This window comes from Labeo rohita, chromosome 2 (assembly GCF_022985175.1).
Source record: "Labeo rohita strain BAU-BD-2019 chromosome 2, IGBB_LRoh.1.0, whole genome shotgun sequence".
In the NCBI taxonomy this organism is placed as follows: Eukaryota; Metazoa; Chordata; class Actinopteri; order Cypriniformes; family Cyprinidae; genus Labeo; species Labeo rohita.
In genome coordinates, this window is record NC_066870.1 from 32,156,000 (window position 1) to 32,174,768 (window position 18,769).

The 18,769-nt window shown below is 37.7% G+C and overlaps 1 protein-coding gene across 1 annotated transcript in view; it reads left to right on the forward strand.

The window, feature by feature from the left end:
• fndc7rs1 (fibronectin type III domain containing 7, related sequence 1) overlaps nucleotides 1–18,769 on the forward strand; it is a 42,501-nt gene that overhangs the window by 20,721 nt on the left and 3,011 nt on the right. The window contains exons 29-46 of the mRNA XM_051136968.1: nucleotides 982–1,242; nucleotides 1,443–1,709; nucleotides 2,107–2,358; nucleotides 2,460–2,720; nucleotides 6,800–7,063; nucleotides 7,150–7,410; nucleotides 8,468–8,725; nucleotides 8,851–9,111; nucleotides 10,782–11,042; nucleotides 11,139–11,399; nucleotides 12,009–12,269; nucleotides 13,266–13,523; nucleotides 13,647–13,916; nucleotides 15,268–15,531; nucleotides 15,631–15,891; nucleotides 15,974–16,237; nucleotides 17,684–17,944; nucleotides 18,033–18,296. Coding sequence (XP_050992925.1) covers nucleotides 982–1,242; nucleotides 1,443–1,709; nucleotides 2,107–2,358; nucleotides 2,460–2,720; nucleotides 6,800–7,063; nucleotides 7,150–7,410; nucleotides 8,468–8,725; nucleotides 8,851–9,111; nucleotides 10,782–11,042; nucleotides 11,139–11,399; nucleotides 12,009–12,269; nucleotides 13,266–13,523; nucleotides 13,647–13,916; nucleotides 15,268–15,531; nucleotides 15,631–15,891; nucleotides 15,974–16,237; nucleotides 17,684–17,944; nucleotides 18,033–18,296 — 4,710 coding nt within the window. The remainder of the gene's footprint in view (nucleotides 1–981; nucleotides 1,243–1,442; nucleotides 1,710–2,106; nucleotides 2,359–2,459; nucleotides 2,721–6,799; nucleotides 7,064–7,149; nucleotides 7,411–8,467; nucleotides 8,726–8,850; nucleotides 9,112–10,781; nucleotides 11,043–11,138; nucleotides 11,400–12,008; nucleotides 12,270–13,265; nucleotides 13,524–13,646; nucleotides 13,917–15,267; nucleotides 15,532–15,630; nucleotides 15,892–15,973; nucleotides 16,238–17,683; nucleotides 17,945–18,032; nucleotides 18,297–18,769) is intronic.

An 18,769-nucleotide genomic window follows, 5' to 3' on the forward strand; every position in this document is an offset into this window, starting at 1 on the left:
TTCATGATCCACGCTCTGAAGTCCTAACCTGTATTATAACTCGCAAAGCATTATTTCAGATCACGACTCGAAGTGGGGATCACAAGTTATTTAACTGAGATCGAAACTTTGCATATCTAAATCTAGTATTGTGAATCATTTGATCTGAATCATTTACTTTGCAAAATGATTCACAAACCTGTTCCTAGATAAATCAAATGAATTGCGATACATGCTCCGAAGTCCCGATCTGAATCAAAAGATTCACGATACGCGATTTGAAGTCCCAGTCTAAGTCAACTTATTCATGTAGCCACTCCAAAGTTCCAATCTAAATCAAATGATTCACGATACGTGATTTGAAGTCCCGATCTGAAACAGATGTTTTGCGATACGCGTTGCGATTGGAGCGCTTCGAAACAGTGAATCATTTTGCCACGCAATGGTTTAACTGAAAAAAAGCTCATTTTCACCCATATGCTTTTTAAAATCATTACAAGCATTGTAGAAATTCAAAAATTAATGGCACTTTCAATTTGATTTGGCTTTTGCTAGGGAATCGTTTGAAATAAATGATCGAAGTCAGGAGTTTGAATCAATCGGAGAGGTTCCAGTGTAAATGACTCAATTGATTTGGTTCATCTGTTCCTCTTTTTGTGACTTTCACCAGGTTGAAACAAAATTGTTAGTACTACTACTAGATTAGCTCGCTAGTTTTAAGACATTAACTGGAATTGTGTACATTTTGCGTGAAATGATGTGTTATTGAAAAAAAAATAATTTAAAACATTGTCTTTCAATTTTAAGCATTTTTTTTAAGTACCTCTTCAGGAATATTGTTATTTTCAAGGATTTTCCAGGCTTTAAATTTCACAAAATCAAATTGAAGTACTTCAAGCACTGTATGAACCCTATCATGATTCTTTTTAAAGCTGAACTTTTTACAGTTAAAAAGTTTAGCTCATCAAATTCAATAAAAAAAACTTGCTTCTTGTGTTCTAGTGCCCTGCACCCCAAGTAACGTCCTGCCCACCGTGGACTGCATCACAAATGCTTTAGTGGTATCATGGACACCTAGTGCAGGAGGCGAGTACTACACGGCCACCTTGCAGGACAGCAATGGACTGTCCACCACCTGCCAGTCTATGGGCTCAAAGTGTAACGTGACAGGACTCAGATGTGGTCAGCTGTACCATGTCAATGTGACAGCGTCAGATAGTCTGTGCATTAGCCCTCCTAGTGCTACTGTGAACACTAACTCAGGTAAACACATACAAGCATATACTTGTTTATATACTTTATATTTTTCATTCTGCAGGCATTGTTTCCTCAGACACTCTCTGCAAAATGAATTGCTATATTTGGAACTGCTTACTGCATGTACACTGTATACTGTTTCTATTAAGTTTCTAAAAAAAGTATGTAAAACAGATTCTCAGTGTTTCTCCTGCTTTTACCTATAGTTCCCTGCGCAGCCAGCTCCATCAAGGCAGTGTTGGATTGTCAGCTGGATACAGCCACTGTGTCGTGGCAGTACGGTGCAGGTGCTCAGGGATATGCTGTCTCTGCCTTGGCACCGGTGAACAACAGGGCTAGCTGCACATCTAACAGCTCCTTCACGCACTGTGAGCTGAGCAAACTGCAGTGCGGCAGTGAGTACACGGTGAACGTACAGAGTTTGGGACAGATGTGCAATGCCAGTGCTCAGATGACTGGCTCCCTGATCACAGGTGAGGAAGAGTTTTAATGTTTTTTAAAGGTGTCTTTTCTGCTACTGTGGTTATTTGATTAAAAATACAGAAAAAAAACAATAATATTGTGAAATATTAGTGTAATTTAAAATAGTGGATTTCTATTTTAATATACTTTAAAATACAATTTATTTCTGTGATGCAAAAGAGAATTTTCATCAGCTGTTACTCCAGTCTTCAGTGTCACATGATCCTTCAGAAATCAAATCTAATATGCAGATTTTTTGGAACCTCTTCATACACACACACACACACACACACACACATATATATATATATACACGTATCCTCTAGATTTTATCTAGAAACATGAAACAAGATACATTTTTTTAAACTCTTTTGGATAAAATTTGTATATTGTATCATACCATTACAGGTCCATGTGTTCCTCAGCATCTGACAGTGCAGTACAGTCCTTCCACCGCTCTGCTCTCCTGGGATGTCACTAAAGGTGCCACCAACTTCACAGCAGTGGCTGTGACCCCCGAGGGCCTGACAGTGACCTGTGAAACCTCTAACACGAGCTGCACCTTTCCAAACCTGAAATGTGGACAGATCTACAACGTCAGTGTTACGGCTCACAACAGTATCTGCAGTGACATTGTGACCTTTGATCCTATCAAGACAGGTCAGCCATATGACCACTGAATTTGAAGAAATATTTACCATGTCATTCCAAAACTGCATGATGTGCATCTTGAATCAGTGTCATTTACTTTGTCATTTCAGAACCCTGTCCTCCTCAGAATGTCCAAGCTAGCCTAAACTGCTCCACTCTCAGTGCTACTGTCTCCTGGGAGCCTAGCCAGTTGGCAGTGGGATATGTTGCATTCCTGGAAGGCAGAAACAGTCATTCCACTTCCTGTCGGACAAATCATACATACTGCAGTTTACCTGGTCTCACCTGTGGAACAGTGTACTATGTCAGAGTCCGTGCCATCGGTGAGGTGTTCAACAGCTCTGACAGCATAGGGGTCAACATGACATCAGGTCTGTAAAAAACACAATATTGTAACCGCTCAAAAATATTTTTCAGATCTCAGCAAATTTCTGTGGTACTAAAGGCTGAAGTCTAAATGTTTCTGGTCTTACTTTGCATGATTCATTGCACGCGTACATTATTTAAGTATGTTTAATTTTAAAAACATATTTTGTAAACAATTCACATTAATATTATGGAAAATGTGGGTTTGGCAAGATCAATATATTTTAGATATATTATATTTTCAATATATTTAGGGCCCGAGCACTGCAGTGCGAGGACCCTATTGGAATTGCTCTGTTTATTCTTCTTCTTCTTCTTCTTCTTCTTCTTCTTCTTCTTCTTCTCCAAAGTAAAAAGTCTTTTTGAGGGCCTAAACATGCTCGAAAACTCATGAAACTTTGCACACGCATCAGTCCTGGTGAAAATTTACATCTGATATGGTTTTCAGAAGTGGGTGTGGCAAAATGGCTCGATAGCGCCACCTATAAAATTTCAACGGAGTGCGCCTCGAGCTGCGTTTCACGTACATGTACAAAACTCGGTACACAGGTGTAGCACACCAATACCTACAAAAAAAGTCTCCTGGTACAACATCCTAAACCCAACAGGAAGTCCGTTATATCGAATTTCCTGTACGATTTTTGTGCAGTTTTTGCCATTTTCAGGCCTCGTACTTTAACGAACTCCTCCTACAGTTTTTATCCGATCATCTTCAAATTTGCTGAGTGTTATCATAAGGCCCTTGCGATGTTAAATTGCGAAGCTTTTGAGTTTTCGTCGAGGGGCGTGTCCGTGGCGGCCTGACAAATTTTGACGTGTCGCCATGAAAAAGGAAGTGGCTGTAACTCAGGCAAACAATGTCCGATCTGCCTCAAACTTCACAGGTGTGATAAGAGTCTGGTCCTGAACACATGTCAGTGCCCATATTCAGTTATAGTCATAGCGCCACCTGATGACAACAGGAAGTGACATGTTTAACACTGTTACGGACTCCTAGCAACATATTAAAAAGCATTAGCAAGTTTTAAATAGGCTAGCAACATGCTACAGTCATGCTACAACATGCTAGCAACACTTAGCTAAGAGCTAATGCATGCTATTAATACAAAGAAAAAGAAAATTGCTGTAACTCATTTACACAATGTCCAATCTGACCCAAATTTAATATTCAACATGCTACGAACATAGTAAAGCATGCTAACAACACTTAGCTAATATGCTAAAGCATGCTAATAATACTATAAAACAGGAAGTTACTTTAACTCGGGCATACAATGTCCAATCTGCCCCAAACTTGACATGTTTGATAAGAGTCCTGGACTGAACACATGCCCATGCCCGTATTCAGTTATAGTCATAGCGCCACCTGCTGGCAACAGGAAGTCACATGTTTAATACTGTTGTGGATGCCTAGCAACATTTTAAAAATATCAACACGTGTTAAATAGGGTAGCAACATGCTAGAAACATGCTAAAACATGTTAGCGACACTTAGCTAAATGCTAAAGCATGCTCTTAATGCAATGAAACAGGAAGTTACTGTAACTCAGGCATGCAATGTCCAATCTGCCCCAAACTTAATATGTTTGATAAGAGTTCTAGCCTGAACACTACGTGCCTATATTCAGTTATAGTCATAGCGCCACCTACTGTCAACAGGAAGTGACATGTTTAACACTGTGATACACTATTATCAACACACTAAAAAGCCATTGAGTGCTAAAGTAGTTAAAAACACACTCAAACATGCTAGCAACACTTACTTAATGCTAAAGCATGTTGTTAAAGACATAAAACAGGAAGTTGTTGTAATTCATGTAAACAATGTCCAATCTGCCCCAAACTTCACATGTTTGATAAGAGTCCTGGTCTGAAGATATATACATGCCCATATTCAGTTATAGTTATAGCGCCACCTCCTGACAACAGGAAGTGACATGTTTAACGGTGTTACGGACTCCTAGCAACATATTAAAAAGCGTTAGCAAATTTTAAATAGGCTAGGATCATGCTAGAATCATGTTAAAACATGCTAGCAACACTTAGCTAAGAGCTAAAGCATGATATTAATACAAAGACAAATTGCTGTAACTCATGCATACAATGTCCAATCTGACCCAAACTTAATATTCAACATGCTACAAACATAGTAAAGCATGCTAGCAACACTTAGCTAAAATGCTAAAGCATGCTAATAATACAATGAAACAGGAAGTTACTGTAACTCAGGCATACAATATCCAATATGCCCCAAGCTTAACATGTTTGATAAGAGTCTGGTCCTGAACACATGCCCATGCCCATATTCAGTTATAGTCATAGCTCCACCTGCTGGCAACAGGAAGTGAGATGTTGCACTCTGTAATGAACGCAACATTTTAGAAATATCAACAAGTGTTAAATAGGGTAGCAACATGCTAGAAACATGCTATAACATGTTAGCAACACTTAGCTAAGTGCTAAAGCATGTTATTAATGCAATGAAACGGGAAGCTACAGTAACTCAGGCATACAATGTCCAATCTGCCCCAAACTTAACAGGTTTGATAAGAGTCCTGGTCTGAACACATTTACATAACAATATTCAATTATAGTCATAGCGCCACCTACTGTCAACAGGAAGTGATGTTTAACACTGTGATACACTATTAGCAACACACAAAAATAAGCCAGTGAGTGCTAAACTTGCTAAAAACACACTCAAACATGCTAGCAACACTTACTAAGTGCTAAAGCATCTTGTTAAAGCCATGAAACAGGAAGTTGTTGCAATTCCTGCAAACAATGTCCAATCTTCCCCAAACTTCACATGTTTGATAAGAGTCCTGGCCTGAAGATATCTACATGCTCATATTCAGTTAAAGTCATAGCGCCACCTGCTGGCAACCGGAAGTGACATGTTTAACACTGTGATGGTCTATTAAAAGCACAGCAAAATATGCCATATTGTGCTAAATATGCTAGACACACTTTCTAAGTGCTAATGCATCCTATTAATGCCATGAAACAGGAAGTTGTTGTAACTCAGCCATACAATGTCCGATCTGCCCCAAACTTCATATGTTCGATAAGAGTCCTGGCCTGAACACATCTAAAGGCCAATATTCCATTACAATTATAGCGCCACCAGCTGGCAACAGGAAATGACTTGTCTTACACTAACTCAAGCATACCATGTTCAATCTGCACCAAACTTCATATGTTTGATAAAAGCGCTGACCTGAAGACGTCTACATGCCAATATTCAGTTATAGGCATAGCGCCACCAGCTGGCAGCATGAAGTTTGGCACATCTAAATGACTTTGATATATTCCTCCTAAATTTACTATGTTAAAAGCATAGTGCCCACCGTTCGCTGTTTCCCTAAAGCCACCGGTCGGCGGTGAGCCCGGGTGCGAGGGCCCGTTCATCGCTGCTTGCAGCTTTAATTTAAAATGTAATTTATTCCTGTGATGCAAAGCTGAATTTTCAACATCATTACTCCAGTCTTCAGTGTCACATGATCTTTCAGAAATAATCCTAATATGCTGATTTGTAGCTTCTTATTATCAGTGTTAAAAACAATTTTTGCTGGATGATACATTTATTATTTTGTGATTGACACCTTTGATTAGTTTTAATGCATAGGGGTCAATGTTTTGAGATTGAGGTTTATACATAATCTGAAGCTGATAAATAAGCTTTAGATTGATGTATGGTTTGTTAGAATAGGACAATATTTTAAAATACAACTATTTGAAAATCTGGAATCTGAGAGTGCAAAAAAAAAAAAAAAAAAAAAAAAATCACAATATTGAGAAATCTCCTTTAAAATTGTCCAAATGAAGTTCTTAGCAATGCATATTATTAATCAAAATTTTTGATATATTTATGGTAGGAAATTTACTAAATATTTTCATAAAACACGATGAAACATGATCTCCATATCCTAATGATTTTTGGCATAAAAGAAAAATCTATCATTTTGACCCATATAATGTATTTCTGGCTATTGCTACAAATATACCCGTGCTACGTAAGAGGTTTGTGGTCCAGGGTCACATATACTGTAGTTATTAAATATGCTGCTTCTATATTTTTCAGCACCATGTATGTCCTCCAGTGTGTCTGCCATAGTGGACTGTCCTACAGATTCAGTTCTAGTGTCCTGGAGCGCCATTGCTGGGGCAGAGAATTACTCCGTGACAGCTTTGGGCTCAGGAGGTCAAACAGTCTCCTGCTCAACCAGTCAGAACCACTGTAACATCTCCTCACTGCAGTGTGGACAGCAATTTAATGTCACCTTCACCTCTACAAACCACCAGTGCCAAATGAGGAGCACCACCACAAATGTCACGTTTCAGTCCAGTGAGTTTGCAAAGCACTATGTGTTAAAGGTGTTAAAAGATGAACTGCGCTAATTAGGGGACAACTTTTCTGTGACCACCCCACAGGACCCTGCGTACCACTGCATCCAGTAGTTGATAAACTGTGTGGTAACAAAATGTCTGTGATGTCTTGGGATGTGAGCGAAGGAGTTGATTACTACATCGCCGGAGCTGTCAGTGCAGCAGGAGGATACCAGCTCTGTAACTCCACCAACTCTGTTTGTTCCTTCACTACTCTGGGCTGTGGAGAGACCTACACTTTCACTGTCACTGCCCACAGAGGTCACTGCCAAAGCGACACCAGCGCACCTGCATACCTCACTACAGGTACAGACTTATGCATTGTAAAAAATCCTCAGATATCTCATCTTGGGTCTTTAATCATAAAATGAGTATTATTATTATTATTATTATTGATAATATTATATAAAAATAATTAATTATTATTATTAATTACAGATACTGAAATATTATTATATTAACAAGTGTTGTATATATTTTATAGTTAATATTGTTAATTAAATTAATTTAGTATTTTATTTATTATTGTTATTATTACACATAATAAATGTAATAATAATATTTGTATATTTAGTCTTAATTGTTATTTTTTATTATTAATATTTATGTATTAAATTATTGTTATTAATAATAATAGCACTGATTATTAGAATATTTATTATATGAATATTATTACAGATATAATCATAATTTGTATATTTATTGTTAATTTTATTTTAGTATTTTAGTTTGTTAATTTTAGTTAGTTTAGTTTGTTAATTTTAGATAGTTTTATAGTTTTAGACACACCCCTTTTCACTATCTGTGGCTTATTACCCAGTATTTTGTAGTATTATTAAACAAATAATGCATTTGTATATTTATTTTTATAGTTATATTTTTATAATTGATAATTTTTTTATTAAACATATAACAAAATAATAATAACAATGTCTGTGTTTATTTTTATTGTCAATTTTTATTATTATAATTATTATCTATGTATTTAATTATTGTTATTAATAATAATAGTATAGTATTACAGATATGAATATTACAGCTATAATAATATATATTTATTGATAATTTTATTTTAGTTATAGTTTTTAGAAACCCCCCCTTCTCACTCTCTCTGCCTCCTTACCCAGTATTATTATTATTATAAATAATAATAAATGATATGTTTATTTAGTTTTTAATGTTAATATTTCCTTTTCTTTTTAAAATTTTATTTATTATTGTTATTAGTAAGCATAATAAATTAATAACAGTAAGTTATTAGCATAAGCACATTTATCTTTATTTTTACTTCTAATATTGTATATGTTATTTAAATTATTACAAAATAACTATACAATTCTACAATATAACAATCTCCCTGCAGATCCTTGCAAACCAGAAAACGTGACTGCTCACGTGTCATGTGACAGCGAGACGGTGGCGCTCGACTGGTCAAAAGCCAAAGGGGCGTCATTCTACTTTGTGATGGCAACAGGGAGTCTGGGATATATTGTCGATTTCAACACTACTTCTACTAACCTGTCTGTGTCACTGCTCTGTGGACAAAGCTACAGTGTGTCTGTGCAAGCGCAAAACGAATACTGCGAGAGCACACCGAGCATCCCTGCAATTTTCAGACTCGGTACGTCCCTGAAATTATACATGAACCTGCTATGCATCAACATTATAAATTAACAGATAAATTATGTTGATGAAGTATGGTAAGAAATAAGTTGACTTACATCTGCAATGTGTGTTGTCATGCAGCACCCTGCACGCCCCTTAATCTCGTGACATATTTCGAGTGTGACAACCAGTTGGGTTCTGTCAGCTGGGGGCCAAGCGACGGAGCCAACATGTACACTGCCACAGCAGTGGGTGTGGATGGACACACACACCTGTGTGTTACGAATGGGACCAGCTGCACCTGGGAGGACCTGCACTGCGGTGAAATTTACAACGTTACAGTCACTGCCAATGACAGCCGCTGCACAAGTGCACGCCGCAACAGCACCATCATACACATGGGTAGGACGAGACGCTCGCATGATGCACCAGGAGTTTGCATCTGTAGGATGAATTTGTATAGTTTAAAAGCAGCATTTACATACTTTTATTAATTATAATTACATAATAGTCAAGTACTATAATTGGGTCCATGGTGCATCTACAAACAGAAAACTGAAAAAGAACTAACCAGTAATTTTTTTGGTAAGGCTTTCTATGCAAGCTTGCCAAAAAACGAACCGCTCAGATTTTTTTATTGATTTATTTACTGTCTATTACGCTGCTGCCACCACACAGATCTAATATAAACATGCAATTTCTTTCCCAGCTATTTACCTTAACAAACATAACCGACTGTTTTTGTAACTTGTGTTTTTAACATAAACTTGTGTGTATATGACAGTTTAAGTGCAATAAGATATGAAAAACAGTTTAGTTTAGTACGTTATTCACGTCGCGTGACAGCCGTTTTCTGTGCACGTGCTTCAGATGTGTGCACTCACAAAACCCTATATCAGAAGTTTAAACTGATATGTTTTAAAACCATAGACTGTAAAAAATATGGATGTAAGATCCGTGACGTCACCCGTAGGTTTCTGAAGAGCATTTTTACAGCTCTTAGTGGGTGGGAGTCGGCCGTCGCCATCTTGGAATCGCGTCATTGCATGCCACTCCCGGATAATCGAAAATGGGCAAAGAGGCGGGATGTGGGTGGAGCTGGTTGCTGAAACCACGCCCGCCTAGCGCGACGGTGGTGACAGCTGCGGCAATCCACCTGTCACTCAAGTGGCCACACCCTAAATTGTGCAGAACTTTAAGGCTTAATATAATTTAAGTTATAAAGTTATAAAAAAATTCACCCCCCTCACAGTTGACATGAAGGGTAAAATTAGCTATATAGACTAGAACCATTTTTTGTAATAGGCTGTAAAAATATTTTTTTTTCTGCTGTAAAGTTGGACATTTTAACATGGGGAGTGTATGGGATTGACTCCCTTTTGGAGCCAGTCTCTAGCAGCCAGTTGATGAATTGCAGTTTAAGTCACTTCCGCTTCGGTTAGAGAGAACGGGAGGTTGCCGCTTGTTTAAAACGCATGATTTCATGATAGACATGACATATCATTGTCATGATAGACAGAAAAGTATTGATAGACAGTTGCAGAAAATACTGGTAACAAATGGAGGTAATATGGAGGCCTTTTGATGTAAAAATCGGAATGCTCACAATTCCGACATTTTTCCTGTAAATGCAAGTTTCTACTAATTCAGCTGATGGCTCTGCTTGTTTCGTAATCCTTACACGCACTTGAACCTAAAATAATCATTTATACAATTTGAAATAGTTGAAGTGAATTATAAGGGTGTTCACAGTGGGCTGTGTTTACAGTAATCTCGTGTCATAAAAGCATTCTGAGCCGAGGTGAAATTACATATTTGCTTCCACTCAGAATAGCCATTTTAAAAATGAAATAAATAATCTGTGGGGTATTTTGAGCTGAAACTTCACAGACACATTATGGGGACAGCTGAGACTTATATTACATCTTGTAAAAAGGCGCACAATAGGTATCATTTTAAAAAAAAAGTATAAATGAATAAATTAACCCTGGCATTTACCATTTTTATTTATGCATGTAAACACAAACCTCTTAGAAGTTTTTAATGCTGTGCTATGTTTTCTGCCTCCTTAGCTCCATGTGTTCCTCAAGCTGTGATGCCCATCCTGGACTGTGGTACGGGGGAGGGCCATCTGAGCTGGGCTTCCAGTGCTGGAGCTGAGACATATGAGGTGGTAGCAGTGAATGCAGACGGGAACATGCATGCATTCAGTACCAACATCACCAGTGGCTTCCTATCAGAGCTGCTCTGCGGTCAACAGTACCAGATCAGAGTTAGAGCAATCAACAGTCAGTGCAGGAGTTCACTGAGTTTACCCACTTACCTGTCATCAGGTAATATGGAAACACTGATTGTTTGACTCATATAGTCTGTTGAGAATGACCTATATTGCAGATCTCAAATACTTTCTATGTTCTGTTCTTCTCTAGTTCCATGTGTTCCTCAGAACGTGGTGTCAGAGCTGGACTGTTTGTTCAACTTCATAACTATAAGGTGGAACACCAGCCACGGGGCGGCATCTTACCTGGTGGTTGCCAAGGGACCTGAGGGTCCAGTGACTGCCTGTAACACAACTGGGCAGGAGTGCAGACTGGAAATGCTGCATTGCAGCTCCTTGTACAATATCAGCGTCATTGCAGTAAACCAGCAATGCAACACATCAGGAAGTTCCATCTTACGAATAAACACCGGTACAGTTTCTAGTTTCATATCCTCAGCTCTCTTTTTAAACAACAACAACAACAAAAAATGTATTACAAATGAGCATGCAAACAGATGTAAGATGAAAAACAAACTACACTTCATTATGCAAATATTATGAAAATGCCATCACAGATGGTTACATTTTGAATGCAAATTAAGTCAGAAATTCAAGGATTTTTTTTTTTAATTGGGGATTTTCAAACTTTAAATGAATAGTTAAATTAATTAAACTAAACTTAATTAAATTAGTTAAAATTAAAATTCTGTCACTAATTACTCACCCGTGTCGTTCCAAACCCGTAAGACCTTCGGTTATCTTCAGAACACAAGTTAAGATATTTTTGATGAAATCCAAGAGCTCCCTGGCCCTCCATAGACAGCAAGGGCCCTTCCACGGTCAAGACACAGAAACGTAGTAAGGACATCGTTAAAATAATCCATGTGACATCAGTGGTTCAACCTTAATTTTACGAATCAACGAGAAAACTTTCTGTGTGCAAAGAAAACAAACAAAAAACAACCCTTTTAATCTTGTTTCATACCTAGTGTTAAGGGTTAAGCAATTTAATTGAACTTTCTCCAACATTTCTTTGCAGTGCCGTGTGTGCCTAGTCATGTGCAGGGCAGTGTAAACTGTACGACTGGACATGTATCTGTATCCTGGGCCCCAAGCGTGGGGGCCATTTCCTATGCTGCGGTTGCTCAGGCTAATGGAGGCTACGCATCAGTGTGTAACAGCACTGGAACAGCATGTGTCTTCTCAAATCTGCTCTGTGGGATGAACTATAGTCTAGCTGTCAGCGCCACTGATGGGACCTGCAACACTGCACAGAGTCAACCAGTTGTGCTGAGTACAGGTACCTGAAAAACATAAAAATAACACCATAAATACAGTTTGGGGTCAGTACTGTTTGTGATCCTGGAGTCGCACAGGTATATTTGTAGCAATAGCCAACAATACATTGTATGAGTCAAAATTATCGATTTTTCTTTTATGCCAAAAAAATGGACCATTATGACTGATTTTGTGGTCCAGGGTCACATTTTATGGTTTTGGAAGTCTCTTATGCTATCTAAAGCTGCATTTTTTTTAATCAAAAACAGTAAAAATAATAATATTGTGAAATATTATTAAAGTTTAAAATAAGTGTTTTCTAATTTAATATATTTTCAAATGTAATTTATTCCTGTGATGGCAAAGCTGCCATTACTCCAGACTTCAGTGCCACACAATCTGTCAGAAATCATTCTAATATGCTGATTTGCAAATATTGTTTAAAGTGATATATGAAGAGTTCAGATGCAAAAGCCTTGTTTTTCTTTAAAATTAGCATTTCTTTCTGGCTACTATGTATAAGTTTCTATGTAAGTACTGGCATTTCCGAATGGGCTTAGGCTGGTATTTAGCACATTTGAAATGAAAGTACTTGATGAACATATACTATGTGTGGAGAGCATTCAAATCGTTATCTCTTTTTTGACCAAGATGGCTTTTAGAGGCTTTTGCATTAGAAATCTTTATATATATATATATATATATATATATATATATATATATATATGAAGATTTCTAATCCAGATTTCTAATCCAGTCATAATGTTTTTATGGCTGGATTCGTCCGCGTTTTCTGTATTGCGGAAATCATAAGGCCCTATATATTGAGATTTAATTAAATTCATAGCAATTAAATTGGGAACCACATTTTTACTTGGAAAATACATGAATTCTTAACTGTTCTTCATTTTATAAATGTGGTTTCCAAAATAACTGAAACATTCTCACTGTTATTGGTGGTATTTTTTAAGCTTCAAGAACTAATTACGACAAATTTTAATATTTCATTTCACTTTAGTGTCCTGTAAGCCACAGAATGCTGTCGCCCAGCTCAACTGTGACACCAACTCTGCTGTTGTAAGTTGGGAGCTCACTGATAACGTCACACGTCACACAGTCCAGGCTGTTGGTTCTGATGGACATCGCATCAACTGCAGCAGCTTCGATCAGAGTTGTGCATTATCTGGCCTGCACTGTGGCCAAAGCTATAACATTACCGTCACTGCCTTGGATGGAGTATGTGACAATAGCAACACGCACCTCATTCTGCAGTCAGGTGAGTCGGCTGATTCTCAGATGACAGAGAAACCAAGATTTAATCCTGTATCTGAAGTATCTGTTGTAAAGAAACAAAACATGATTATCAACACTAATGGTTGCTGTTCTCACTCTCTTTCAGCTCCATGTGCACCTAGCAATGTTCAGATGCCTTTGCACTGCAATGTCAGCAGTGGTGGTGTTGTGTCTGTGTCGTGGGTGCAAGCAAATGGGGCGGAATCTTACATGGCTGTGGCCGTGTCTAATGATGGGCATTCATACTCTTGTAACACCACCACTGCCTCCTGTGATCTGCAGCAACTGCAGTGTGGTCAGATTTATAATGTGTCTGTGTACTCACTGACTCAAGGTTGTGGGGGAGTGAAGAGCTCTACGTCTCAGGTGCAGACAGGTACGTGTGTGAAGATTTTACTTTATCAAGCGAAGACTGTATTGGTATTGGTATTTAATGTTTTAATCCCATTCAAAACTAGTGATCTCATCTTGAAGCTGATAATTACATAATAAGAAATCTGAATACTTCAACTTAATTAGTAACTTAATCTAATATAAGCATTGGATTATTTAAATGACATATTGTATTTTTTGTTGCATGGATATTTACCTGAAAGTTTCTTTCAACAGCATCAGATATAATTTAATTAGATCCTTTTCCATGTTCCCCCATCTGCCATGAGGGTAAATCTCATGAAATATACAATATAGAGAATATTAAATGTAATATATATTAAAGAAGCCTTTTCTGCTCATTAAGGCTGTTTATTTAATTAAAAATACAAAAAAAATTGTGATATATTATTGCAATTTAAAATAGTGGTTTTCTATTTTAAAATACTGTAAAATATAATTAATTTCTGTGATGCAAAGCTGAATGTTCAGCATCATTACGCCAGTCTTCAGTGTCACATGATCCTTTAGAAATCATCCTATTATACTGATTTATTATCAGTGTTGGAAACAGTTGTGCTGCTTTTTTTTTTAGAACCTTTGATACATTTTTCAGGATTCTTTGATGAATAAAATGGTAAAAAGTACAGCATTTATTTAAAATAGAAGTCTTTCGTAACAATATACACCACTGCATAAAGTTTAGGGTCAGTACATTTTTTCTTTGAAAAGAAGAAACTACTTTTGTTCAGCAAGGATGTCTTAAACTGATAAAAAGTGATAGTAAAGACGTATATTGTTAGAAAAGATTTCTATTTTGAATAAATGCTGTTCTTTTTAACTTTGTATTCATTAAAGAATCCCAAAAAAGCATCACAGGTTCCAAAAAATATTAAGCAGCACCACTATTTCCAACACTGACAGTAAGCAAGCACATTAGAATGATTTCTGAAGGTTTGTGTGACTGGAGTAATGGCTGATGGAAATTCAGCTTTGCACCACAGAAATAAATCACATTTTAAAATGTATTAAAATAGAAAACTGTTATTTTAAATTGCAAAAATATTTAATTATTATATGAAATGTAGTACTATACTTTTAGGACTTCTACACGTCTACAATGACCAACTTTTTGCATGTGACATGATCCTTACTTAATATCCCAATGATTTTTGGCATAAAAGAAAAATCGGTAATTTTGACCCATACAATGTATTTTTGCCTATTGCTACAAATATACCCATGCTACTTACGACTGGTTTTGTGGTCCAGGGTCACATATAGTTTTCTGCTGATGTAGTTAGTACAGCCCCACTCTTCAATAACATCCTGGTTGCTTCTCTCTCTTTTCTTAGCTCCGTGTCCCCCTCAGAACGTATCTGCCATTGTGCAGTGTGGTTTAGGGTCTGTGCTGGTGAGTTGGAACCCAACAGTGGATGCCAGCCAGTTCAGAGTTGAACTGGAGTCTGAGAGCACCGGTGCGATCTCCTCCTGTAACAGCACAAGCACACAGTGCTCCTTTGCCCTTCTGCCCTGTGGAGAGAGATACAACCTTAGCGTGGTGGCACTGAGAGACGGCTGTCAGAGTCAACCAAGCAGTGACCTTTCCATCTCCACAGGTTGGACACTAACACAAGAGTAGATTCTCAAATAGATTTCAATAGCCATATTTACCCTATTGCACTTCATGCCTGATCTCTTTTTTTTTTTTTTTACAGCTCCATGTACTCCACAGGGGGTCAATGGTACTGTGGACTGTGTCACTAACTCTGCATGGGTATCATGGGATGTAGATAATGGTGCAGAATCTTACACAGTGCTGGCTGTAGGAGACGACGGTTACAATTCCACCTGTAGCAGCTCAAACTCCACCTGTAATGTACCTGACCTGGGCTGTGGAAAGAGGTACACCTTCCACGTCTTTGCCTCAAACGCTGCTTGCGTGGGCCCACCCAGCAGCAGCTTTCAGCTGGAGACAGGTAGGCACACCTGCAGTAGAGAGCTTAAGCCTTACCACATGTATCTCAGTCTTACAGTCTTATGTGCAAACTGTGTTTCCAGCACCTTGTGCCTTGTCATCCATCGTGGTGGTGGCTGAATGCCACAGTTCTATTATTACGGTAAAATGGCAGAGAGCTGGGAGCGGAAAATCTCTCTACATTGTCACAGCAGAGGATCAAGACTATTCCCGCCTTTCTTGCAATAGCTCCACTTCTTCCTGCAACCTTACTAATGTGCAGTGCGACAAAGAGTACACCGTCATTGTGGCTGCTTCAGCCAACCAATGCAGCAGCCTCCGCAGCCCACCCTACAAGATCAGAACTGGTACAACCATCAGTATATTATATCACTCCCATCTGACAGATGTTTATTTTAGAAAGCAATCCATTAGTAATTAGTAACTATTCATAAGGAACCATTACTATTGTTATTGCTCCAACTTGGGGTTGGGAATTTACTAGGGCTGGGTAAAAGCACTGATTTCTCAGTTTCACTTGTCACTTTTTTATGAAAAGATGTTGATTCTTAAATCCCAAAAATCGATTACTCTAGCCTGTTAAAGAACGGAACATTCGTAATAAGCTTTGCGCTTTGTTGCATTTGATATAAAACAAAGTCTCAGATTTTAAATTCTGTCCATTTTGTTACAACATTCAAACAATAAAAGCCATTTTGACACTATTTAATGTGGAGTGACAGATCATGCGCCTCTGTTCAAGAGAAGCAACAGCAAGAAGTGTACGTGAACTGATCATCTCCTCCGCTTTATACAAGTTATATCACAAAATAAACATGAATGAAGGTCCGAAGCTATGTTAAAAGAAAGAGTACAACATACCGAAATCCGCATCCTGTCTCATGTATTCACTCAGTCGTCAATATAACAGCGTATAAACAATATTTCACGTAAAGTCACATTTACCTCAGAGAAAAACATATTCGGTGACCATAAACCCATTAGTCAGCTAGAAAAATTAACTAGAAGTTAGTATTATAACTAACTATTAAGTGTTTGTATACAAATCCGTTGATTATAACCTTTAATATTATAGTAATGTAACATTAGAACCAACTGGGTCATATGTATATTTTACAGGATCAATTGAGAGATATTTTTTCCCTTTAGAAAATTTGTACTGTACATGTACTGTACTTGACATATATCTACAATAATATCTCAAATCAAATCAAATTGTAAAATTTGTGTCAACATCCAGCCCTAGAATTTTCCCTTTAAAGAGGTGTGCTACTACTTTCTTAGGTGATCTGACTTTTGATGATGAAAAATCTTATTGCATTTAAAAAATTGCATATTTAGTGACCACAATATAATTTTTTTACTTGTTTTTTTAGTGACATAAACTTGCAATTGCAAGTTATAAAGCCACAATTCTGAGAAAAAAAAAATTAAAATTGTGAGAATATATCTTGTAATTCTGACTTTATAACTCAATTGCAGTTACAGTTTGTATCACACAATTCTGAGACAAAAGTTTTTTTATTCAGTGGTTGCTTCCATAGCATTGCAGGACTTTCATAGTTAAATAATCATGGATGGCAACCTTCCTGTGGAGTTTAGTTCTAACCCCTTCAACACAACTGCCTGGATGTTTCTAGTAATCATGAAGACCTTGCTAAGATAAGGTTAGAGCTAAACTCAACAGGAGGGTAGCCCTCCAGGAGCATGACTGGATAATCTACAGATCTATCCATGTTAGATTTGCTTACATTAATAATCAGGCTGTTCTCATTTCTTTTGATCACCTGCAGCACCCTGTCAGCCCTCATCAGTACAGGCCAATGTAGACTGTCAGTCAAAGGATGTGTTTGTGTCATGGGACCCATCATATGTGGCGCAGTCGTACCTGCTCACTGCAGTCGGCAGAAACGGAGACTTGAAGACGTGCAATACCATGAACAATAACTGCACGCTAACCGACCTGCATTGCAGCAACACCTACGACGTGTCTGTTTTAGCCAGTAACGAGAACTGCACCAGCCTGCCCAGTGCTAACATCACCTTCAAAACAGGTAAGAGAACACATGCTTTTCCTTTAAATTCTGTGACTGAAGTTATTACATTGTGTAAAACATTTATTGCAATGTGTTTATTCTGCAGTGCCATGTGAACCAGCCAACTTAACTGTAACCGTACAGTGCGGGAACAGTAGTAGTGCCTCCTTGTCCTGGGTGGGGAGTACAGGGGCAGTGGCCTACATGGGACTTGCTCAGTCAGAAACCGGCACAACAATCTACTGTGAAACCACACAAACGTCCTGTACGTTGGAGGGCTTAGTGTGCGGCGCTGTGTACAACTTTTCAGTGCGAGCGACGAACGGCACCTGCAACAGTTCCTTGAGTAAACCTCAAACTAAGGGAGCAGGTACAACAATCATCAGTCATCCTCACATCACAATAATCTTCTTTTAAACTACTCCTTTTTGGAGTGGACTCGTCTGTTTAAAAACAATGTTTGGTTCAATTTATTGGCACGTTTGTACACGTCTGTACTTATGTGTTTATCGAAAGAACCACACCCTAAATTGTTTGAAAATGAAGTCTATATTACATTCTCTCGTATGGTTATCAGTAATTAGTCTAGCCTGTTTTCAGTTAACGAATATAACATTACAGCACTTCCCATCCAATCAATCACAATAAGCTTTGCTATTTTTTAGATATAGAACAATATAGAACAGATTTCAAACTCTGTCCATTTTTTATTTTTTTTTTTACAATACTCAAAACAATAAATGTCGTTTTGGCGCTGTTTAATGTTAAGTGACAGATTGTTGTAGCGCCCCAGTTCAACAGTAGCGGAAACGCAAATTGCACGTTTCACCACAAAATAAAGTG